The sequence below is a fragment of the Berghia stephanieae genome, chromosome 14 (genome assembly GCF_034508935.2).
Source record: "Berghia stephanieae isolate SIO BIC M18660-M18661 chromosome 14, UCSD_Bste_1.3, whole genome shotgun sequence".
In the NCBI taxonomy this organism is placed as follows: domain Eukaryota; kingdom Metazoa; phylum Mollusca; class Gastropoda; order Nudibranchia; family Aeolidiidae; genus Berghia; species Berghia stephanieae.
This window is the reverse complement of record NC_088373.1, coordinates 27,041,255-27,068,264: the sequence shown is the minus strand read 5'-3', so window position 1 is coordinate 27,068,264 and position 27,010 is coordinate 27,041,255. Positions and strand designations below refer to the sequence as shown.

The window sequence follows — 27,010 nt, the reverse complement described above, 5'->3', positions numbered from 1 at the left end:
AATAGTCATTAAAATTTTATTACATCAATTCAATTAACTGCAATGCTGCAACACAACACACAGCAATAAAAAAATAAGCCCCAAAACATTAAAGACATGATGATGATCAAGCTAGATTAATCTCTTCAACCCATTACAACAAAAGGACACCATTCGACTTACATCTTCACTCAAAAAACTCCCATTTAATTAAAAATATATCAATGGCTCAGTGCTCATAGATATTTCTTAAGTTCTCCTCTTGGCAAGCATGAATTCGGTACTTCTTTATCTCAACCATTCACATAACCCCCACGCCAAAACACAATTCACCCCCCACGCCAATATACAATTCACCAATGAAGTAGAAAAAAGTCACTTGAATTTTAATGTTGCTTTGCTACGCCACTTTACTTTCACTAAATAAAACAAAAAGTTCAAATGACAAAAAGTTGTGTAAATGAAAATGATGTTGAGGGCAAATCTGTTCTTGATTTTGATTGTTTTTAGGGTTTTTATATAGCGCCTGCAACACTTTCAGGTCATTTCAGCGCCAGAAAAAAGGAAGATGATGAGGGAGAGGTTCTAGATCTGAAGTTAAATCACTAAAGAAAAAGTAAGACAAAGGGAAATGGTTCAAATAGGGAACAAAGGTTTCATGAGCAATCTATCAACGTGCCTATTTTGACATTACCCAAAAGTCACACTCAGGCACAAGCAAAATATTCCGCTATGAAGGATATACTCAAATGTTTACAAAGTATTGGTTCAAAATTTTAAAAAACAAACTCTAATAGTATTTAACAGAGTGATGATTTACAACGAAAAGAATATCATTTACAAAAAAATTACAGATTCAACTGCCTCCCTCTCAGCTAAAGATCCCATCCAGGACCAGAAAAAAAACCCCGAGCAATGCCAGTCCAGAACATAGACAAGGGCAATGTGGAAAGAGAAAATATATTAAGGGAGATAAAAGACAGCAACAGTGACCTCTCTGCTCAACTTGGAAGGTCAAAAGACCCCCACCCAGTGAGGCAAATTTAATTCAATATATGAATTACTGACCAAATAAGAAAAAGCTGGGTTTTTTTTTTCCCCCAAATTACTTTAAAAAGTTGTTTCACCCCAAACCGACAAAGCAGAGAGAAAAATCTGGAAAATGCATTAAAAAAAAAAATTTAAAAAAATTCATTCTCCCTTGACTGGGGATTGAACCCCAGTCTCCCCGACAGCTGACCAGATATGGTGTTAGTATTATTACACAACAGAGTTTACAAAATGATTCGGACTACTTATGCCTAAATTCTTGTCATATCACTTTATGTTCAGATACATTAAAATAAAAAAAATTAATTAACAATCCCCTCCCCCCTCCCCATAAAACCGTAGACTTTAGTAAATTCGAGAGGCGAACCTAACAACAAGCATTTTTGGCCTGGATGGTCCATCATCAATAACGTCCATGTCTGTCCCTGTCCCTGGACCGAGACCGCTTCCTGTCCTTGCGTCTGTCCTCTCCTCGCTCGCGACTACGGGAACGTCTTCGAGATCCACTGGTTGGAGGTGATCTTGACCGGGATCTGACAAAAGATATGGGTAAAAATAAAAATAAAAATAAAAATAAACACTCAGGCACAGGCACAGGCACCTATCAAAGAAATCTGTAAATCCTTGAGGAAGAAATTAAAATTTTAAGGGGGAAAAAATAATGTAACGGAAAAAAGTTTGAAATTAAACTGCAAGATGTTTTAACCCTTTTTAAATATGAATTGTAACTTAAAAAATCTTCAGAATCGGGATAGAGTAGTTCTATTTTGAATTATACATTCATTTCTCAGTAAAATACAGTGAACTTTGCATAAAGTCAATACAATCTTCAGAATCGGGATAGAGTAGTTCTATTTTGAATTATACATTCATTTCTCAGTAAAATACAGTGAACTTTGCATAAAGTCAATACAATCTTCAAAATCGGGATAGAGTAGTTCTATTTTGAATTATACATTCATTTCTCAGTAAAATACAGTGAACTTTGCATAAAGTCAATACAATCTTCAGAATCGGGATAGAGTAGTTCTATTTTGAATTATACATTCATTTCTCAGGCAAATAAATCACTAATTACTCTCGGAAATAGCACAATAGAATTTTCAAATAAAGCAAAAAACCTTGGCGTCATCATTGATAAAGATCTTTCCATGACAAGCCACGTGAATAACACCATACAATCTATGTACATAGAAATGAAAAAAATAAGCAAAATTCGTAATTTAATACCGAAGCATATAACAGAACTTTTAATTAATTCCTTGGTTTTATCTAAATTGGACTATTGTAACTCCCTTTGGGCGAATTTAACTAAAGACAAAATTAGCAAACTTCAGGTTGCTCAAAATAACGCAGCCAAGCTCATTGTACGCAATAACAAAAAATACCGTCAGCAACTCTTCTTCTCCGTGAGTTACATTGGCTTCCTGTTGAAAAAAGAGTTGCCTATAAGATTTGTACTGTTGTCTACAAATCCCTAAGCACGAACAGTCCCTCCTATATTAAAGACCTTCTAAACATATATGTCCCCAATAGAAACTTGAGGTCAAGCAATGACCAATCAATCCTTGTCAAACCTAAGCCATTGCGTAAAATAGGTGAACAGTCTTTTCAATTTTCGGCCCCCCATTTTTGGAACTCTCTCCCGTCACACGTGAGATGCTCGGATTCGTTGACAACGTTCAAATCTCGCTTAAAGTTTTATCTTTTTACGTCATAATGTTGCAATATTATTTTCATATTTTGTTGTTGTTAAATTGAATTCGTATCACGTTTCCTTCACACTTGTCTCACTGTAATATGTTTTGTTTTATATCACTGTAAAGCGCTTAGAGCCTGTGACAACGGGGTAAAGCGCTATATAAATGCCATTTATTATTATTATTATTATTATTAAAATACAGTGAACTTTGCATAAAGTCAATACTCTAAAAGTGAACTTCCACTTAAAGTCAACACCCCTTGCTGCTCCCATATTTTCTGTTCTTTATGAGTTTTCCAATGATAATGGATAAAGTAAAAGTCATCCTTGCTTAAAGTCAACTAATCTTTCTTGTCCAGCAATGTTGCTTTATCAGGATTCCTATGTAACCACACACTCCCATATTTATATCTAAAATTTTATATACTCCGAACATTGCCAAATTTAAGCCCCCCTGCTCTCCCCCAAAAAAAGTCTTTACACACATATTAATACAATAATAATAATACAAAGAAATCACAATCTATTCTTTTTTAAAATAGGGTTGAGGGTCAAAATGATTCCGTTCACCCTGTGTCAAATTTTTGCCAACAAGCATAGAATTACTGGCAAATCTAAAAATTATTAAACTATTTCTTATTTTTATAGATTAATATACGAGTAACTTGCAAACCTTTCTTAAATCAAGGGTAAATCTATCACCCGTTGATTAAAAAATCTGCTAGGGCATAATGATCGGTCATTTGATGTTGGTCATTGCCATCAGTTGCCAGATGTATTTCCATGCACCTAGACTTTATTACCGGACCGATTTTGATTGTTGATGGTTCAAAAGATCTGCCTTGATCTATATTAATTTCCGCAATACTGAAGTACAATAATTATAAAATAGATGAGTGCCTGTGTTTTTTGTTTTTTAAAGAAAAAAATTACTTTTATTCATCCCATACTGGTCTCTAGGCTCTAATCCGAGAGAGCAGCGCCGCAAATTGAGCTAGGGCGAGGTGACTTGCTCAAGGCTGTCCAGCGGTGGGTGATCAAACTCAATACCTTTCGGGTACAAAGCAAAGACTGTACAGCTGAGCCACGCTCAATAATATAGCCTTTATTTCATCACAAATATTGCAGGTTCTCCACTGGTTCTTTTAAAAAAATTAAAATGTCTCTACCTGACAGCAGAGAGACCTTTCAATTTAAGTAAAACAGTGGTTAGTTGGTTCGACACCTGTGTAACTAAAAATTTGCAAAGTTTTAACAAAGACATTATCTGAAAAGCCAGACTTAAGACATTCTTCTCACCTTCGTCCCTTCTTCTTTCCACTTCTCCCGTAAAGTTCCCTCCTCAACTCCCTGGAGATTGGCTTGAGGTGCATGAAATTACAGAATCCTCCCCTTGTACATTCCCTAAAGTGACAAGAAATGGACATTTCAGGGTACTTTTGTTAAAAGTATGTAAATGCATCTCCAATAATTCCAATAAATACACTGCATTCAAATCAATCATTACGGTCCGCGCAAAAAAAAAAGAAAAAAGAAGAAAGGTGCACCCGGGCATCAATAAAAGTGACCCAATCAAACTTTGAAACAAAAAAGTCCAGGTGCAATCTAAGTTGTTTACTTGTTTTTAAGGGTTTTACTGCGCTTGCAACACATTTATGTCATATCAGCGCCAGTAAAAAGAAGAAAATGGAAGAGCCAAAATATTCTAGATTTACAATCAAAGCAGCCAAAAAAAAGTAAGACAAAGGGGGAATTGGTTCAATTAGGGAACAGATGTAGATTCCAAGAGCAAACCTTTAATGTACTAGTAGTAGTAACGCACTCAAATGTTTAGAGAATTCATAACTAACGAAACATAACAGAGAGACGATTTACAAGGAAAAAAATATCATCTCCCAGGTCCAATTTTTAGACTGCGATCAGCACAAGATGTTCAAATTAGGGGAACCAGGCATGTGTGATTTGTGGTGAAGGAGAAGAAGACGCCCACATAATACTCCAAAGTATGCAACAGCAAGAGAGGATTGGTACCAAATTTCTGCAGACTAAATTGTATGGGCTCCCTGACAGAGCTGAGGAAGAAAACGGCATTCCTTCATCAACTAGACAATCAAACGAACACAATATGAGGGGGAACAAAGACGACGAAGAAGAAATTTGTTTATACAAACAAATCATAATACACTAAATAAAAAGTTCTTAGAGCTATAAGTTCATTGGAGACAAAAGTTCATCTTGGTTTCTATTGTTCAAACAGAAATCAGCAATTACTTGCTACCCTTTAAACAGGATGCTAGTCTATCGTGCTTTTAACCATTTAACACACCCAGCTCTCCAATCAGAGCTCGGTGGACAGGGAGATTAGAAAAAAAATGACTGAGCCTGGAATTGATACTTGTTCTTTCATGTGTAAAAAAAGTGCTCTACCAATTGAGTTATTGCCCCCCCCCCCCCCTCCCCAAACAATACACTAAAAATTTACTTTTTCTGCATATCTAAAAGTATTGTACATAAATGATTAAAATAAAAAAAAAAGACCATTTCTCGGTATAATAATAATAATAATAATAGTAACAACAATAAATAAAAATAGCAATAACAGTAATAATAATAATAATAATAATAATAATAATAATAATAATAATAATAATAATAATAATAATAATAATAATAATAATAATAATAATAATAAAAATACAGGTTGTACAGGTACCTACCCCATTTCATACTGCCGACAACAGGCTTCCCTAAAGTCTGTGACTGGAGACAATTCACTGTGGATGGGACGCTGGTTAAACCAGCGGTTGTTCAGTTCTGCAACTGCCTTCTCTGCATCCTCTTCACGGCGGAACTGAAATAATAAAAAGTCATAATATAATATTTATTTTAAACTACAAAAAAATAAAATAAAAATAAATAAATTAAAAAATCAACAAGCAATACGTATGCAATAAAAATACCCCTCTTTTCCCACCTATTATCAGAAAGAGTGGGGCTGAGGGTGGTCAATTTAAAAAAGCCTGTATGAAAAGCTATTATAATAAATAAAAATATTGCGTAATTTCTATAGCACCCCTTTCCATCAAAAGTGCTCGAAGCGCTTATACATATGTGACCCATCGTCTGAAAACGGTATTATGTCGGAACGAACCAAATGCTTAAAAGCCGAATTAACTGTTAAACTAGTCAAAAATATAAATTGTTGGCATTAGCACCTTAAAATAGGGTATCCATTCTCCTCAATAAAACATACAAACTCAAAACAAGTCTGATATTTCTGGCTATAAATTCAATTTTCAACATCTTAACCATCCAGACTTAATACCGATCATATATGGCATTCAATAAAATCAATAAAATTTCTCACAGAGAACTGAACTTCAAACTTTGACTGACAGAATTTTTTTTTATTTTGTTAGTCTTTTACTGGTTGATTGAAATGACTTCAGAAAAAAAATCTTTACTAGAGCTGAATCAATGGCTGTGTGAAATATGTCTGGCTTTTTAAGCATTGCTCTGATGTGGTGCTCCTGGACATGAATAAATATTCTACAGTCTGGATTGTTGAGAAGGTTGACAAATCCAAACTGCCAAGCTTGACCTTCTTGATGCCCTTCACTCTGGAGAATGAACCCTCCACACGTGGGCCATGAAATTATGGACAAAGAGGCTCTAACTTCTGGAGAGTGATAAACTACACCTGTTTGTTCCACCAAACATCAACTCTCTAGCTGCCAGTAAATTTGATTTGGGGGGGAATGTAATTTTCAAAAGGAGGAAACTCCAAAATCGTGGATTTCTGCTAATCTGCGGAAATCATCAGCACTGATATATAGTATGATTGTACAATGGAAGATAAAACACTCACCTTGACGTAAACATTTCCCACCAAGTGGTCACCAAGATTGTCACAGACATTCATCTCCTCTATCTCACCGTACTGAAACAGAATATAAACTCTAGTGTTTACATAAGGCGGGGAACAATCATTGAAAAAGAAAGTAAATTCTATTGTTCATATATGGCAGGACACAGCCTTTGAAACAGAATATAGACTCTATTAAATATGGTGGGGAATAACCATTGATATAGAATATAAACATTAAAGGGTGGGGGATGGGGAAACAATCTTTTGAAACAGAATATAAACTCTCGATAGCTCAATTGGTAGAGCACGCCTCCACAGGCAGAGGGACCTGGTTCAATCACGGGTAACTAGGTCTGTTCGATCTGTCAGAAAGCACGTTGTAATAGAACAGCCTCCAATTCAAAGGAAAGCAAGCAATTGTTACTGTTTGTTTAATGCCATCGAAACCATTTCGTGAGCATGATTGCAAAAATGTGTGAACACCCTCCAATGCAAAATTGATATAACAGCTAACACCAAAACCAGATTAAAATGAATGACCTCCATCATTCAAACACTCATTCGCAGCAATCTCTGACGATGACAGAATCATCTGGTTTACGGAGATAACCTACATGAGCATGGTAAGGCTTAGAAATTGATATACTAAAAAAAAAAAAAAATCATTGTCTTGTTGTAAAAAGTTTTTGTTTGAAGATTTTCATGAAATGACAATTGGCAGATCAGCACAAGTGACAATTATGGACAACTTACCTTGTCCTCCAGTTCCACAAAAATCTCCTCAAAAAACTCGTCATATTCTTGCTGTGCCTGGACATCATCCAACATGACTACATAAAACAGAAAAGGAGAGGGGTGGGGATGTAAAGAAAGACGTGAAATATAAAACTTAACTATCCAAATCCAAATATTTCATTCATTCAGCGTTTTAGCTACCTTAACTCTTCTTTGTCTGGCACTGCATCAAACAACACAACTTTTCAGACGAGATTCAGAAAAAGTGTGGAGGAGGCACTTGTATCAATAATGATATAGGATATGGAGTATGAGTAGTGCAAGAGGAAAACAGAGAATAAAAATATTGCAGTGTCAGAGCCCATGGGATCCAGAAAATATGGAGTCCATTCATTAGCTGACACTTCAATATTTGTATATTTGTATTCACAATATTTGTATCTGACACTTCTCCATTCCCTATGTTTCTCACCATTATTGATGGATCCCATTCATTAGCTCTGACACAATATTTGTATCTGACACTTCTCCATACCCTATTATATTTCTCACCATTATTGATGGATCCCATTCATTAGCCCTGACACTGCAATATTTGTATCTGACACTTCTCCATATTCTATTATATTTCTCACCATTATTGATGGATCCCATTGGCTCTGACACTGCAATATTTTTTACTCTCTGCTTTCATCCAACACTTCTCCATACCCTACATTTCTCACCATTATTGATGGATCCCATTAGCTCTGACACTGTAATATTTTTTACTCTCTGATTTCACCCAACACTTCTCCATACTCTACATTTCTCACCATTATTGATGGATCCCATTAGCTCTGACACTGTAATATTTTTTACTCTCTGATTTCATCCAACACTTCTCCATACCCTACATTTCTCACCATTATTGATGGATCCCATTAGCTCTGACACTGTAATATTTTTTATTCTCTGCTTTCATCCAACACTTCTCCATACCCTACATTTCTCACCATTATTGATGGATCCCATTAGCTCTGACACTGTAATATTTTTTATTCTCTGCTTTCATCCAACACTTCTCCATACCCTACATTTCTCACCATTATTGATGGATCCCATTAGCTCTGACACTGTAATATTTTTTATTCTCTGCTTTCATCCAACACTTCTCCATACCCTACATTTCTCACCATTATTGATGGATCCCATTAGCTCTGACACTGTACTGTAATATTTTTTATTCTCTGCTTTCATCCAACACTTCTCCATACCCTACATTTCTCATCCATTATTGATGGATCCCATTAGCTCTGACACTGTACTAATATTTTTTATTCTCTGCTTTCATCCAACACTTCTCCATACCCTACATTTCTCACCATTATTGATGGATCCCATTAGCTCTGACACTGTAATATTTTTTATTCTCTGCTTTCATCCAACACTTCTCCATACCCTACATTTCTCACCATTATTGATGGATCCCATTAGCTCTGACACTGTAATATTTTTTATTCTCTGCTTTCATCCAACACTTCTCCATACCCTACATTTCTCACCATTATTGATGGATCCCATTAGCTCTGACACTGTAATATTTTTTATTCTCTGCTTTCATCCAACACTTCTCCATACCCTACATTTCTCACCATTATTGATGGATCCCATTAGCTCTGACACTGTAATATTTTTTATTCTCTGCTTTCATCCAACACTTCTCCATACCCTACATTTCTCACCATTATTGATGGATCCCATTAGCTCTGACACTGTACTGTAATATTTTTTACTCTCTGCTTTCATCCAACACTTCTCCATACCCTACATTTCTCACCATTATTGATGGATCCCATTAGCTCTGACACTGTACTGTAATATTTTTTATTCTCTGCTTTCATCCAACACTTCTCCATACCTACATTTCTCACCATTATTGATGGATCCCATTAGCTGACACTGTATTAATATTTTATTCTCTGCTTTCATCCAACACTCTCCAACTAATTTCTCACCATTATTGAGATCCATACTCTGCACGTATTTTTACTCTGTTCACCAACATCTCCTACCCTCATTTCTCACCATTATGATGGATCCCATACTTGACACGTAATATTTTTATTCCTGCTTCATCCAACATTCTCCATACCCTACATTCTCACCATTATTGATGGATCCCATTAGCTTGACACTGTAATTTTTATTCTGCTTTCATCCACACTTCTCCATACCCACATTTCTCACCATTATTGTGGATCCCATTAGCTCTGACACTGTAATATTTTTTATTCCTGCTTTCATCCAACACTTCTCCATACCTACATTTCTCACCATTATTGATGGATCCCATTAGCTCTGACACTGTACTAATATTTTTTTATTCCTGCTTTCATCCAACACTTCTCCATACCTACATTTCTCACCATTATTGAGGATCCATAGCTCTGACACGTAATATTTTATTCTCTCTTCATCCACACTTCTCCATCCCTACATTCTCACATTATTGATGGATCCCATTAGCTCTGACACTGCGTAATATTTTTTATCTCTGCTTTCACCAACACTTCTCCATACCCTAATTCCACCATTATTGATGGATCCATAGCTCTGAACTGTAATATTTTTTATCTCTGCTTTCATCCAACATTCTCCATACCTACATTTCTCACCATTATTGATGGATCCCATTAGCTCTGACACTGAATATTTTTTATTCCTGCTTCATCAACACTTTCATACCTAATTTCTCACCATTATTGATGGATCCATAGCTCTGACACTGATAATATTTTTATCTGCTTTCATCCAACACTTCTCCATACCTACATTTCTCACCATTATTGATGGATCCATTAGCTCTGCACTACTGTAATATTTTTTATTCTCTGCTTCACCAACACTTCTCCATACCTACATTTCTCACCATTATTGATGGATCCATTAGCTTGAACTGAATATTTGTTACACTTCTCCTACCCTATTCTCATTATTGATGGATCCCATTAGCTCTGACACTGTATATTTTTTTTCTCTGCTTTCATCACACTTCTCATACCTACATTTCACATATGATGGATCCATTAGCTTGACACTGTAATATTTTTATTCTTGTTCACACATTCTCATACTACTTTCCATTATTGAGGATCTATGACTGATTTATCTTGTACCACTTTCATACATTTCTCACTTGAGGATTCTTCTTAATTTTCTCTTCACAACTTCATCCATCACTATGAGCCATTTCTGAATGAATTTTATTTGTTTCATCAACTTCTACATTTCCATGATGTCATACTGCCGAATATTTTTATCTTTCAAATCTCCTACATTTCCATAGGACCTTAGTGAACTAATATTTTTATTTCCTGCTTTCATCCAACTTTCATACCCTTCATTTCTCACCATTATTGATGGATCCATAGCTCTGACACTGCTTAATATTTTTTATCCTGCTTTCATCCAACACTCTCATACTACATTTCTCACCATTATTGATGGATCCATTAGCTCTGCACTGTAATATTTTTTACTTCTCCTTTCATCCACATTCTCCATTATTTGTCCCATTATTATGATACATTTAGCTCTGACACTGATCAATTTTTATCTCTGTTTCACCAACTTTCCTACCTACATTTCTACATATTATTGATTCCCATTAGCTCTGCACTGTACTCATATTTTTATTCTCCTTTCATCAACACTTTCCATACCTACATTTCTCACATTATTGATGATCCCATTACTCTGACACTGTCTAATATTTTTACTTGCTTTCACCAAACTTCTCCATACCTACATTTCTCACCATTATTGATGTCCCATAAGCTCATACCGTACTGTATATTTTTTTTCTATGTTTCCCAACACTTCCCATACTACATTTTACCTTTTATGCATCCATTAGCTCGACACTATATTTTTTATTTGTTTCATACTCTACACTTTCTTTTACCTCACTTTCTCCACCTTTCATGGACCATTAGCTTGACACATTATGATGAATTATTACTCTGTCATCACTAATATTTTCTACCTCTTTCACCATTATTGATGACCCATTATCTGACACTGTATATTTTGATCCTGCTTCATCCAACATTCTCTTACTCTTTTTCACCATTAAAGGTTCCATACCCCTTTACACTTATGATGATCTTTTATCTCTGCTGTATCAATACTTTTCCATACCTACTTTCTCCATTATTGATGATCCCTACTTTCTACACGATGTAATATTTTTATTTCTGCTTCATCCAAACTTTCTTATACATTCTCTCTTTATCAACTTCCCATACCTCTACTTTTATATTTTTATTCTCTTTATCAACACTTCTCAATACTAATTTTCTCCCATTTTGAGTTCCATTAGCCTCATTTCTAATATTTTTTTTCTCCCTTTCTCCACACTTCTTATACCCTACATTTCTCCTTATTGAGGATCCCATTGCTCTACACGTAATATTTTTTATTCTTGCTTTCATCCAACACTCTCCATACCTACATTTCTCCCATTTGATGGATCCATTAGTCTGACACTGTAATATTTTTTATTCTTGTTTCATCCAACATCTTCTCCATACCTACATTTCTCACCATTATGATGATCCCATTAGCTCTGACACTGTATGAATATTTTTTATCTCTGCTTTCATCAATTACTTCTCCATACCACATTTCTACCTAATTGATGGATTTCCATTGCTCTGACACTGTATATTTTTTATTCTCTCTTTCATCAACACTTCTCCATACCCTACATTTCTCACCATTATTGATGGATCCATTAGCTCTGACACTGTACTGTAATATTTTTTATTCTCTGCTTTCATCCAACACTTCTCCATACCCTACATTTCTCACCATTATTGATGGATCCCATTAGCTCTGACACTGTAATATTTTTTTATTCTCTGCTTTCATCCAACACTTCTCCATACCCTACATTTCTCACCATTATTGATGGATCCCATTAGCTCTGACACTGTACTGTAATATTTTTTACTCTCTGCTTTCATCCAACACTTCTCCATACCCTACATTTCTCACCATTATTGATGGATCCCATTGGCTCTGACACTGTAATATTTTTTATTCTCTGCTTTCATCCAACACTTCTCCATACCCTACATTTCTCACCATTATTGATGGATCCCATTAGCTCCGACACTGTAATATTTTTTATTCTCTGCTTTCATCCAACACTTCTCCATACCCTACATTTTCTCACCATTATTGATGGATCCCATTAGCTCCGACACTGTAATATTTTTTATTCTCTGCTTTCATCCAACACTTCTCCATACCCTACATTTCTCACCATTATTGATGGATCCCATTAGCTCCGACACTGTAATATTTTTTATTCTCTGCTTTCATCCAACACTTCTCCATACCCTACATTTCTCACCATTATTGATGGATCCCATTAGCTCCGACACTGTAATATTTTTTATTCTCTGCTTTCATCCAACACTTCTCCATACCCTACATTTCTCACCATTATTGATGGATCCCATTGGCTCTGACACTGCAATATTTTTTATTCTCTGCTTTCATCCAACACTTCTCCATACCCTACATTTCTCAACTTTTCAGGATAAAAATAGTCCTTCAGAGCCATGAGGCCCATGGAGTCAGAGTTTATCCCGGTTTCTATACCGTGAAACGGACAACAGCAATAGCTTGCTATCCTTTGGTTAGGAAGCTAGTCGATATCGTAAAGTACTTTCCACCAAATCTAACAGACTCAGCTTATCATTTCCTCCTGGGTGGACAGGAGGGTCAGAAAAAATCTCAACCACACCCGGGACCCATCTTGGTCCCTCTGCGTGTGAATCGAGTGCTCTACCAACTGAGCTATAGGGACCCCAATTTTAAGATGATAGGTGATCAAGTCAAGATAGACCCCAATAACAAATCGTAATTAAAACAAAATAAAAACAAACCATGAGTAGGTCATGTTTCATATATAGAACAATTTGATTCAGTAGATTTTATACACATTGACACTTTTTGTTTGTTTGTTTGTTGCTTAAGGTCTCTTCCAACACAATTGAGGTTATATGAGAGACCGCTGAAACAAAAAAACAAGCAATCTAACAAAAATAGTACAAATGTAAATCAAAATCATAACCTAAAGATATCATAAGCTAAATTATAAATAACCAAGAACAAACAGGCAGAAGATTTACAGAAAAAAAAATATCCCCTGTCAAAAATACAATCACAAACCAAAGAAGCAGGATAGGCTAGTAAAGAGAAGAAGAAACGACATCACTATCGGATTGTACACCAATGCAAACATCATAGGTATATGATTCAAGGGTGATGCTCCCATCCAACCACCCGCACATTGACACTTTAAGGAGAAGCTATCCATTAATAATAATAATAATAATAATAATAATAATAATAATAATAATAATAATAATAATAATAATAACAAACCCGAACCGACCTGGAAACAAGAGATTGGTCTGCTTCCACACTTCCACCATAGAAATGAAGAGGACAACTGGCCTAGAACAAAGTTTAAACAAACTTGATGGTGGTGGGTACAAAATCGTGTTGGCATAATTGTATTTTGTCAATATCATTTTATGAATAAATATATGATGATACTAAAACCGCTTACTGTGTGATCCATCGGCTGTGAGAGCTGCATTCTGGGGGTTGAGGTATAAGTTTTGAAGAAGAATGGTCTGAAAAAAATGGAAGACAAAAGGATATGATTAGTCCTACTCAGACAGACACCATCATCAGGAGTTTTGATATCTCTTTTAAGTACATTGAAAGAGTGTATGATTAAAAAAAAAAAAGTTTAAATAATAGAAATTCAATAAAGCTTACAGTCCTTATCAAAATGTGTACAAGTGTACAAAGCAAAAATCCATAAGAAATGAGTTGGCAGCACTGCGTCATACCTGACTAAAAGTTGGTCGGTTGTGAAGACGAGAACATCTGTCACCATGACGGCAAGCTCCAATTTTGAAGTAAAAGGAACAATTAACTCTGTAAAATAGATAATAAAAATCAACAAGTCAATATTCGGGCAAACTCGTGAGAAAAGGAAATATTGGAATTAAAAATTCAAATTAATGCTGTGTGCAATGGAATAAGTGATACACGCATTATCCTTCAAATAGTGGATGCCATTATAAAAGCTTGCTTGAAAAAAAAAATAGAATCAGATCAAGATTTGTTTTAATGGATTGAATTTATATTTCATAAATTAATAAAGGGAAATAATCATTGCAATGTTAAATCTATGTAAACAATTGATTTTCTGATTGAATACCTTCCAGTCAAAGGTGCTGATTTTATTTTATTTTTAATTAAAACAATATTTGTAACAAATAGTGAAATAATCAATACTGTCTGAGAACACTAAAAGTATATTCGAGGCTAACATGCATATTTTATGCAAATCTCCAATACATTATGAAAGGTTTTAGTGAAAAACCGGCGTCATATTATTAACTGGAATTCTTTAAACTGTCGAAAATCATTTATGACAGAGAGGCATAATACAAATTAAAGAGCTACACAGGAATGGAGAATATACTGTGCTGATTTAAACCCTGCCCATCATCTCCCTCTGGAAACCAATCATAATAATAATAATAATAATAATAATAATAATAATAATAATAATAATAATAATAATAATAACAATAATAGTCATAGTAATAATAATAATTCATTAGGCTCACATGCCTTGTTTACCACATATTAGCCAAAAATGACAAAATACGGATTTTGAACTAAAAATATGGACTTACGGACTCAGGAAGTCAAATACGGAACAAATCCGTTTTTAACGGAACGGTTGGCAGCTATGCAATAGATTTGAAAGTAGTCTGTAATGTACGGCCTAAACTGCTTACCACAACCAAATACATCTGGCCAATCTCCAATATAAATGTCATCTGCATTTTTTGCCAAGTTGGGGCCTAAAAATTGCCAAAATTTTCCAAAATATTTGCCGAGCAGAACTAAGCCTTCCGGTAAGAATTAACACGCTATATGGAAAAATAAATATAAAAGACATTTTATTACACTTAAAAGAGGCTGTTTATTATTTTCCGCACTGTAATGCAATTTATGTGCCCAAACTTTTAGACAATAACACTCACACACACAAAATACACACAGACACATACTGTAGAAGAACACTTACACTGGCGAACATTCAACTGAGTCACACATAGGGCCTACTCCCTCTCATTCACAGTATCAGATTTATCAAACTTTCACATCTACAGCCTATCTCAAACGTACACTTTCTCTCAAGACGCAACAAAAGCCTAGTTTTCCTTTACTACTCAAGAAAAGAGGCAACTAGTCCTTTGATGTTGTCTTCTGTGAGTCTACACCTTCTAGAAGAAAAAAAACAAGATTGTATAAAGAAAAGCTTCGTTCAGCATCAGCTGACGAGCATGTTGAGAAGGCATACCTTCTTTACAGAACAGTAAAAGTAAAAGAGGCAGTTTAGTGAGCAGAAGCAATGGGAGTCAAATTGTGACCCAACTTGCCCATAAGAAAGTTGTGACTGGAAATTGCAGTTCACATTTAGGGGGGTTCAGTTAAAGATGCATAACCTTGTTATAAAGAGGAATGTCGCAGATATTTTGGTATCATTTTTTTCGACTTTCAATTTCCTCTGAAATCGTGCCAAATAAAGAAATATCCATCAAAAATGTCAGGAGTTATATGAAGTTAAAATTTGGAAATTTTCAAATGCATTTGTCTTTTTCATTTACAGTTGTAAATAAAAACGCTTGTTTTTAGAAGAACATCTGCACCTTATTCATGCCAAATTTCAGGGCTCTATATCTATGCGCAACACTTTTTAACTCTGCGCCGAAATGCCATGTTTTAATGATCTTATCATGACTGCCCGTATCGATAGTCATATCAATATCTTTTGATTTAGTAATTTACTACTACTACTTTCACAACAAAAAAGTAAAAAAAAGGGGGGCGATCAAAATGAAAGGTGGTCTAAAATTCATTTATGAGCTAGATAATTTTCCACCATCTTTACTTCCTTGTTTTAGTTTTGATAGTTATTTTCATCTCTGATTCAAATAATATGTTGCTGTTTCTAGTTTTGAGGAAGTGTGATAATAAATTGTAATGTTTTGTATGAAGAAGACAGGGAAAAAAACAGATGTGGTCAGTTTTGAGACGAACAACACCTAGGCCTAGGGATTCGTCCGTGAAATAAACAAATTCCCAACCATCATCAATATCCCCAAAATTGTGGTCAGAATGAACAAATTATAGAAACAAAAGAAGATCAATACAGTTAACAGGTAGGTAGGTAGGTAATGAAAATTTTAATGGTTGGTGGACTATGAAACGATTTGATGATTAACAAGTTTCTTGCTGGTTGAAAAAAGAAGGTGAATTGTCAGTTTGACGTATCAGTTCAAAGTGTCACAAACTTACATTTTCATTGATCCATTTGAGCACTATTTAATTTCAGCTTGTGTTAAATATATCGTAGTGTTTTTATGCACCTCTGTTGACGGTGTATCTTAAAGGATCGTTTTTATACACCTCCGTTACGCATGCGCATCCCACCCAATTTCATCAGCGATATTGTTTCTGTATTTGGACATGGCGAAAATTATATTGTGACATCTGTAGGATGTTTTTGTTAATAAATTTACATAAAAATAATAATAATCTAAAGAATCAAAATATAAAAACAGAAAATAGAAGTTGCATTGAAGGTAAAATGTTTTAGAAACACCTTATTAAAATTAAATGTGATGAACAGTCAGGTGGCTCCGTAGCGCAGTGGACAAGCTGTCAAGACTTTAACCTTGAAAGTACTCGGTTCGATTCCCACTCCCATTGTAGACAATTCTTTTTTTTAAGTTTATTATTGACAAAGAGAAAGACACCATTTTTGTTTCGAAGTGTTTTTATGCACCTCCGTTGATGATGTATCTTAACGGATCGTTTTTATACACCTCCGTCAGGCATGCGCATCCCACCCAATTTCATCAGCGATATTGTGTTTTTGTATTTGGACATGGCAAAAGTTATATTGTGACATCTGTAGAATGTGTTTGTTAATAAATTTATATAAAATTAATAATAATTTTAAAAATCGAAATATAAAACCAGAAAATAGAAGTTGAATTGAAGGTAAAATAATGTTTTAGAAAGACCTTATCAAATGTGATGAACAGTCAGGTGGCTCTGTAGCGCAGTGGACAAGCTGTCAGACTCTAACCTTAAATGTACTGGGTTCGATTCCCATCGTAGACAAATTTTTAAAAAAAAGTTTACTTTATGGAAAAGGCTATTCGGACCAGAGTCTGAATTGCTTCCCGTGGCAATTCAGACCCAGAGTCTGAATTGCTTCCCTTGGCAATTCGGACCCCGAGTCTGAATTGTCTCCCATGGCAATTCGGACCCCGAATCTGAATTGCTTCCCGTGACAATTCGGACTTGAGTCTAAACTAAATAGAACGCCGTGGCTAACCAGGGTCGAGTCTGAATAGTCTCCGATGGCTCTTCGATTCGGAATACTGCAATACTGCGCCCGAATGATGAACTTATCATTAGTATCATTAGTGAAACTCTCAGTTACTATTCCGTTTGCAGCTAGGCTATAGAAACCGTATTGTCCAGGATATACTGCCTTTTAAATAAAACGCTCAAAACCCAAAGTCATATTATTCGCCTTTACCCGCACTTTTTCACGGCCGCAAATGGCAATATATATAATGTAGATATTTCATGCATGTATCTTTTGCAACATGTTCATGGCAAATCAAATAAATCTTCCAATCATTAAACAATAGCACTCTTTTATCTATGCGAGGGCAAATTGATTGTTAATGTTAACAATAGCGACTACAATTGTAATCTTCCAAAGACCACGAATATTTAGATCTATGTTTTGTTTGTTTGTTTTTTTGTTTTTAAGGCGCTTGCAACACATTTAGGTCATATCAGCGCCAGTAAAAAGGGAGAAATTGGATAGTAAAAAGTTCTAGAATTACAATTAAAAAGTACCCAAGAAAAAGTAAGACAAAGGGGAATAATAGATCACCGCTTTTGAAGGTATAGTCATCTTCGAGAGTTCTAAAACGTGACTTGCTTGCTCATTCGCCCTCCTACCGACTGACAACTGAGAACGAGCAGCTTCCCCCCACCCTACCACGCTTTACTTTCGACCCAATTTCCACTTCCGACACTTCCTGTGATTGCGCAGGCGCATTGTGGCAGGTGTCCGAATTGCCACGGGAAGCAATTCAGACTCGGGTCCAAATTGCCACTTCGTTACTTTATTGAGGAAGACAACATTTTTCTTTCTTTCTTTTTTTTTTGTTTTTCAAAACCTTGTTATCATGTTTTAAAAACACTTTGATTTTAATTTTCTAAAATTATTTATTTATTTGAGATCAGTATTTGTGTGCCATGTTTCTTTTTACTTTTGATTTTTAAATTTATTGTTATTATTCTTTAATTTATTATCATTGTATAAACGTACATCGGTAATCACTAAGCAGCGTGCTAAACTACAATTTAAAACTATTAAAACCTCATGAACGTATGCAGCAACATTTTCATTAATTTACCATCACCGCCAACGGAGGTGCATAAAAACGGTGCGTTTTTGTTTGTTTTCTTTAGTTAGAGAGGTGGGCCTTTGGCCTACCAACCTCCGCTGCACGTCCAACTCGCCTTGAGCATGCATTCACGTAAAATATAAAGATTTTTTTAAAAAACCTACCTCTGTTTCAAAAACTAGCATCTTTCACCTTTCTAAGAAACATTTTGATTTTTCAGAACTTTAGTTCGTTAAAAAATACTGGCCAATCTGACCCCTTGAGTCGAATGAAAACGAAATTTTGTTGTTTACACGGTTCAAAGGAAATGCCGTAAATAAGCTTTCATGGGCTTCCTGTGTTGTTTTTACAGTGTCACGTGACCATTTTGAGAAATTTGTCGTCTGCTACAAATAATTAGACCGGTAGGGGGTAGATATTTTCGTTGGTGAAGAGACAAAGTGAGTATTATTTCTTGGACTTGTAGAGAGGCCTAGGGTCCACCAGCAGTCAAGTTGATTGAATGAAAGAAAAAAAGGCCTTTTTTATCCGCCGCCACCACCACCGTGAGAGTGGAGGGTGAGGGGGGGGGGGGGGGGGTGGGTTGCATGAAGATGAAAGGGAGACGTGTCGCTTGGTGACCTTGGTGACTTGAGATGCTGGCAGGTGCTCTTAACCCCTTACCAGCGAAGCAAATTTTTTGCTTTCAGATAATAGTTTGCTTTTATCTTTATTATTGGTAACGGAGAATACAGCGTTTCCACCAAGAGAGCAGTCAGACTATCGCAACTAGGACTTCAATTGTCTATAATCGTTTTGCCGTTACTTGTCTTTTGATGAAAGAAGATTTGGTGTTAGGTCAAAGATCGAATTTCGCCACTAAAGGTTGCATTGCTACTGGGTTTGATCTCTCCCCCACCCCTCCTTTTTTTTTTCTTCTTTTTTTTTTTCAACTTAGTATTGTTGATTGCTATTTCCTTTTTTATGATTAGCAAGTGCCGTAGGAGTCTCAAAGGATGCAGGAGTACTGCAATTAACCCTTTGCCAGTGACACTGATTTTTTTGTTTTCAAATAATAGTCTTCATTTATATTATTTTTTAACGCAGAAAAAAAAAAACGTTTCCACCATAAGAGCAGTAAGAATATTGATAAAAAGCGCTTTGAGCACGTTGGGTGGATATTGCCCTATATAAAAGCTCAAATTCTTAAATTGTAATTTGTTTTTTGTCTTTTGATGAAAACGGTAAGATTTTATTTTTGGTCCAAGTAAGATTGATATTCGCCTTTAAAAGGTTAAGTTGTTTCGTTTTTTCACGTTTTTTTTGTTTTGTTTTTCAAATGCGGATACGCTGCTTCTTCCTTTTTTTTTTTCCTCATCTGGCAAGCTATCGCTGTACTTACCCGCATGGCTTGCACACACAAAAGGATACATCTAGGTCACAAAACCTTACATCGAGGTCACAAAATCAGACAACTAGGTCACACATCAAGACATCTCTGTTTCGTTTGTTCCAAGATAGCAAAACAAACCAGACGTCTTGGAGTTCGAAAGAGTTTTCCATAAAATATTTGGCATTTGAAAGACCCCCAGAAACCAATTCCCTATACAGCTCTTGTGCACGGTTACTTATGACCTTGATTTCTTTCGTACCCACCCCCAAAATCCCACTTATTGTGTGTTATAGGCAGAACATAATAAATAGCTGGGCTGCCACATGCGTGACTAAATTGGCCAAAGAGAGAATCTATACTTTGGCATTAGACACCCATTACCTGATGTCTTGGTTTTTAATCCTAGCCTAGTGAGAGAGAGAAAACAAAACAATCATACATGTATCTGCAAACATCAAAACGTTTTCATTTTACATTGAGATGGGAAGGGGAAGGATAACATTATGACAAGAGAGAGAGAGAGAGAGAGAGAGAGAGAGAGAGAGAGAGAGAGAGAGAGAGAGAGAGAGAGAGAGAGAGAGAGAGAGAGAGAGAGAGAGGTGGGCGGGGGGATGGGGGGATAGTAAGGGGGAATGGGAAAAGATGAAAGAAACAATGGGTTGCCTGATGACGTCGATCAAAAGATTGTTACAGCGGTGTTCATGGTGCGTACTTCGTGAAATTTCAACCTTTTACAGTGACACTGATTTTTTTCTGCAGATTGCTTATGCGGAATAAATCGTTTCACCAAGAGAGCAGTAGTAAGAGTATATTTCGACTCGGGCTTCAATTAAACTATAAATCCCAAAGCTTGTCTTTTAATGATAACATTAAGACTAAGATCTGGAGTTTGGGAAGTGTAAGATCGAATCTCGCCATTAATGGTTAAAATTGTTTTGATTAATAAAAATAATAACTCACACACACACATACACACACACACACACACGAGCGCGTGCGGTCACGACAGCGAGGACCATCTATTGCTTGTGTTGCAACGGTAAACCAGTTTACGTGTACGTAGATCCTGAGGCTAGATGCCCCGTTACCGTGTACGTAGGCACTCCCAAAAAAAAAAAAAGAAAGAGACACACACACACTCACACACACACACACGCGCAGTCTCGCATCCGCTACGAACTAATTTTGCGCACCAATTTTTACTGCACTAATGCACCAAATTGCATACCTATCTATGGACACTTTTTTCCGTATCTTTTTCCCAATAAACTTTTTTAAAAACCTGGGGCGGCACCTTGATAACAGACACGATACCCACACGATTTCGCGAGGAATGAATCATGAAAAAAATTAGGATATAATTTCAACACAACTTTTGAAATTCATCAAGGATTGTCCAGTACCGAATGTTTTTTGATAGAAAACAAATGCATCTTCAAATCTAAACTGCTTTTGATTTTGACGGTAAGCGGTAAGTTTTTTACTTATTTTTCTGTCCAAACGAATGATTTTGATTTGTCCTATAGAAGCTAAGTATTGGTAACACCGGCTCACCTCTCTATACCTTGACTACAACTGTATTCGTGTCAGTATTAGAGTAATTGCATAAATAAAATGACAAAATGTAAAAGTCCAAATAAATTTTGAGAAAGTTTTGATCAAAGTAGGCATTTGCAAGAAGTAGCTGTCGCGAGTTGAAAACAGGCGAGGATTTCTGTTTCCGTTTTTGAGGGGAAAAAATTTAGGAGTGATTTTAAAATGTTCATTCTTCTTTCTCAGTGGAATGAAATGGCATGTATTATATATCATTGGAAAGGGCATAAAATTCTACATACAATGATGCTAATATTATTATCTTTTTATATCATGATTTTGAGAAATCTTTGTGTAAAGAGAGTATATGTGTTTAAACGCTTATAACTTTTAAACCAGAGATGGTCCTTCTTAATAAAAACAAGTCCTTCTGAGATACATATTAAAGTAGCTTCTCTAAAAATTTCAGAGCAAAATATGTTTGCACTCAAAAGTTAGAGCTCCCCAAAAAACAGTAATTGGCCTCGATTGTTTACAGAAGCTGCCATTTTCTTATACTGATTCACTTCCTGTCGTCTGCTGCGTTTGAGAGATAACTTCGTCAATCCACATCAAAACTTTACATCTTTATATCTTACAATATGTTCCATTTATGGAAGTTATTTTTGTTTTAAATTATTTAATTAATTGGCGTTTTCATGTCCATGCATTCATTTCATAATTTACAATTCTCTTCCTTTTTTTTTCCGATTGATTTTTCACTGTTGATTTTGACGTTTTTCATCCTTTGACGGACGTCTGTTCAATTTAGGGGAACGGGGGACGGAAGTTTTTAAAATCACCTATTTTCGATCATTTTAAACACAAATACACCACCTCAAACATTTATCAGTCCATATCTCTGCTTTTATGAGGTCTATTTTCATTTTGAAAAGTTCAAAGTGAATAACTAAATGACGCCGATTCAGTGGTGTATTTGGTCTATCTACATGTGAATAAATATTTAATTGTCGACTTTTCCAAAATTCCAATAGGTCATTCATTTGCATGTCGTGATCTATTTTTCCTTGATTTCAGCTGTTTCAGCTCTAAACTATACCTTTCTCTCTCAATAAATAATTATTTTTCTGTTTGCAATGTATTACAGAGATGTTGAATTACCACATGTAAAAATTTCAAAGTTGTATCTGAAGCCGTTTCTGAATTATACTTGATTATCCATTGGGTTGCTGTGTTTTGGTCACATATTTTCCTATAAGCTTCTATAGAGATTTTTCACCACATAAAAGGTCATAACTTTTTAACTAGAGAGGTGGGCCTTTGGCCTACCAACCTCCGCTGCACGTCCAACTCGCCTTGAGCATGTATTCACGTAAAATATAAAGATTTTTTTTAAAAACCTACCTCTGTTTCAAAAACTAGCATCTTTCACCTTTCTAAGAAACATTTTGATTTTTCAGAACTTTAGTTCGTTAAAAAATACCGGCCAATCTGACCCGTTGAGTCGAATGAAAACGAAATTTTGTTGTTTACACGGTTCAAAGGAAATGCCGTAAATAAGCTTTCATGGACTTCCTGTGTTGTTTTTACAATGTCACGTGACCGTTTTGAGAAATTTGTCGTCTGCTACAAATAATTAGACCGGTAGGGGGTAGATATTTTCGTTGGAGCAGAGAAAAAGTGAGTATTATTTCTTGGACTTGTAGAGAGGCCTAGGGTCCACCAGCAGTCAAGTTTATTGAATAAAAGAAAAAAAGGCCTTTTACTGCACTAATGCACCAAATTGCATACCTATCTATGGACACTTTGTTCCGTATCTTTTTCCCAATAAACTTTTTTAAAAACCTGGGGCCAGGGTTGCTAGTTTGGCCTCCTGGTGGCCAAATTTGAGAAATTTGGCCTTTTCCCAAGCCATTTGGCCTCCCAAAATTTGGTTTGGCCACTTGGCCTCCTGTAACCTTTTTGGCTTCCTCTGACTTTCCCCGTTATATCGTTTTACTCTGGTACCGGTAAAACCTATTTTATTTGGCACTCTAAATATCTAAATGCAACACGTGCTAACGCCACAGATTGCATTTGCTAATGCTTCTATATATACGATTTTTCCTTATCCTATCTAAATTGTTTAACAAATCTAAAGAGTTTTCGCGAGGCTAAGGTGGGTTTGGTGGTATTTGGGCTCCTGCCGAGGAATCTGGCTTCTTGCTATAGCTAGTTTGGTCTCTTACTCAAAAATGATCTGGCAACCCTGCCTGGCTAGGCGGAACCTTGATAACAGAAACGGGGCCCACACGATTTCGCGAGGAATTAATCATGAAAACAATTAGGATATAATTTCAACACAACTTTTGAAATTCATCAAGGATTGTCCATTACCGAATGTTTTTTGATAGAAAACAAATGCATCTTCAAATCTAAACTGCTTTTGACGGTAAGCGGTAAGTTTTTATTTATTTTTCTGTCCAAACGAATGATTTGTCCTGGTTATAGAAGCTAAGTATTGGTAACACCGGCTCAGCTCTCTACCAATACTTAGCTTCTATAACCAGGACAAATCATTCGTTTGGACAGAAAAATAAATAAAAACTTACCGCTTACCGTCAAAAGCAGTTTAGATTTGAAGATGCATTTGTTTTCTATCAAAAAACATTCGGTAATGGACAATCCTTGATGAATTTCAAAAGTTGTGTTGAAATTATATCCTAATTGTTTTCATGATTAATTCCTCGCGAAATCGTGTGGGCCCCGTTTCTGTTATCAAGGTTCCGCCTAGCCAGGCAGGGTTGCCAGATCATTTTTGAGTAAGAGACCAAACTAGCTATAGCAAGAAGCCAGATTCCTCGGCAGGAGCCCAAATACCACCAAACCCACCTTAGCCTCGCGAAAACTCTTTAGATTTGTTAAACAATTTAGATAGGATAAGGAAAAATCGTATATATAGAAGCATTAGCAAATGCAATCTGTGGCGTTAGCACGTGCTGCATTTAGATATTTAGATTGCCAAATAAAATAAGTTTCACCGGTACCAGAGTAAAACGATATAACGGGGAAAGTCAGAGGAAGCCAAAAAGGTTACAGGAGGCCAAGTGGCCAAACCAAATTTTGGGAGGCCAAATGGCTTGGGAAAAGGCCAAATTTCTCAAATTTGGCCACCAGGAGGCCAAACTAGCAACCCTGGCCCCAGGTTTTTAAAAAAGTTTATTGGGAAAAAGATACGGAACAAAGTGTCCATAGATAGGTATGCAATTTGGTGCATTAGTGCAGTAAAAAGGCCTTTTTTTCTTTTATTCAATAAACTTGACTGCTGGTGGACCCTAGGCCTCTCTACAAGTCCAAGAAATAATACTCACTTTTTCTCTGCTCCAACGAAAATATCTACCCCTACCGGTCTAATTATTTGTAGCAGACGACAAATTTCTCAAAACGGTCACGTGACATTGTAAAAACAACACAGGAAGTCCATGAAAGCTTATTTACGGCATTTCCTTTGAACCGTGTAAACAACAAAATTTCGTTTTCATTCGACTCAACGGGTCAGATTGGCCGGTATTTTTTAACGAACTAAAGTTCTGAAAAATCAAAATGTTTCTTAGAAAGGTGAAAGATGCTAGTTTTTGAAACAGAGGTAGGTTTTTAAAAAAAATCTTTATATTTTACGTGAATACATGCTCAAGGCGAGTTGGACGTGCAGCGGAGGTTGGTAGGCCAAAGGCGAGGCTCTCTAACACCGGCTCAGCTCTCTAGTTGAGATAGAGCGATAATTTTTTCACTTTAGTAAATGTTTCACTCCCCTTTATTTTTCTACGCTAAATTAATACCGATATCATTATTTTGAAAAATTCTTGCAAGTGCCTAATCAAAGCCACTAGGATTCGAATCACAGAGTGAGCCCAATGCAAAAACTCAAACCGAAACTAAGACTTGAGTTGACAAAGACAAGATGAACAAAAAGCCGGTCACCTAATTTAATAAATAGGAAACGGAAAAGATGAAAGTTTGTGATTGATAAATATTGTACATGTTATACATGGATAATGACCATATTTTCAATTCCAAGTATTATAAATAACACTTTAATTACTTGTCTTTTTCAGTTCCAAAAATCGACGCCAAATATTCGGCCATCTTGAAAACGTTTTGAGCACGGCGATGAAAGAAACGAAACGAAAGATTAACGAAAAACTTTGAAAAGTAGGAATTTCATCATGATCACTATTCTACACGAAATCCTTGTCTGTTTGTTTTACGTTGCTATTCTAATATCAAGCTCTCTAGTTAAAGTTGATCACTAGTGTCAAAGACGACGTGTACATATAATATGCAAATAAGTGCACTGCTGGGGGGTTGATGTCCCTGGTGAGAGGGCGGCCATCTTTTTATGTTTACATTGGAGATTGGCCAGATATGTTTGGTTGTGTGAGGCAATTTAGTTTGTACATCACGGAGTACTTTCGACCCCCCCCCCCCCCCCCTCATATTATTATTATTATTATTATTATTATTATTATTATTATTATTATTATTATTATTATTATTATTATTATTATTATTATTATTATTATTATTATTATTATTATCATTTTAAATTTATTTATTTATTATTATTATCTTTTTTTATCTATTTATTTTTTTATTTTATTATATTATTATTATTATTATTATTATTATTATTATTATTATTATTATTATTATTATTATTATTATTATTATTATTATTATTATTATTATTATTATTGTTATCATTATTATTATTATTATTATTATTATTATTATTATTATTATTATTATTATTATTATTATTATTATTATTATTATTATACAGTGCACTCTGGATACGTTGACGTTGCTTAAGTCGATTTTTACCCAAGTCGGGTTTTTTTTTTCTTAGTCCTTCCCGTTGAGGTCTTACATACCGGACATGGAACGCGCACTGAGCCTCGTTTTGTCAAGGCCTAAGATTTCTACTTTCTCTTTCTCATCCAATGTTATCAGGCATGGCGTGTTTTGATGAGAGTCTGTTAAATTTGATTTTCCCCCCTTTTTAGAGTGATTTTTATTAAACGATTCTTATTTCCTCAGCATTCTAACATTTCAGGATTAATTTATTTGTGATTTCCAACAGGATTTAATATAAAATGGGGAGGAAGTTCTCAGTCGTAAATAGTCGAAGTGGATATCGTCCC

The 27,010-nt window shown here is 35.5% G+C and overlaps 1 protein-coding gene across 1 annotated transcript; it reads right to left on the bottom strand.

The window, feature by feature from the left end:
- LOC144960123 (splicing factor U2AF 26 kDa subunit-like) lies at nucleotides 1–26,211 on the bottom strand. Its single transcript, XM_078893100.1, has 8 exons — nucleotides 25,909–26,211; nucleotides 14,252–14,339; nucleotides 13,963–14,029; nucleotides 7,353–7,429; nucleotides 6,600–6,671; nucleotides 5,449–5,582; nucleotides 4,031–4,135; nucleotides 1–1,562 (listed from the first exon to the last, which is right to left on the bottom strand). The coding sequence occupies exons 1-8, from the start codon at nucleotides 25,950–25,952 to the stop codon at nucleotides 1,433–1,435; spliced, it is 717 nt and encodes a 238-aa protein (XP_078749226.1). The 5' UTR covers nucleotides 25,953–26,211; the 3' UTR covers nucleotides 1–1,432.
- Between the last annotated feature and the right edge of the window lie 799 nt (nucleotides 26,212–27,010).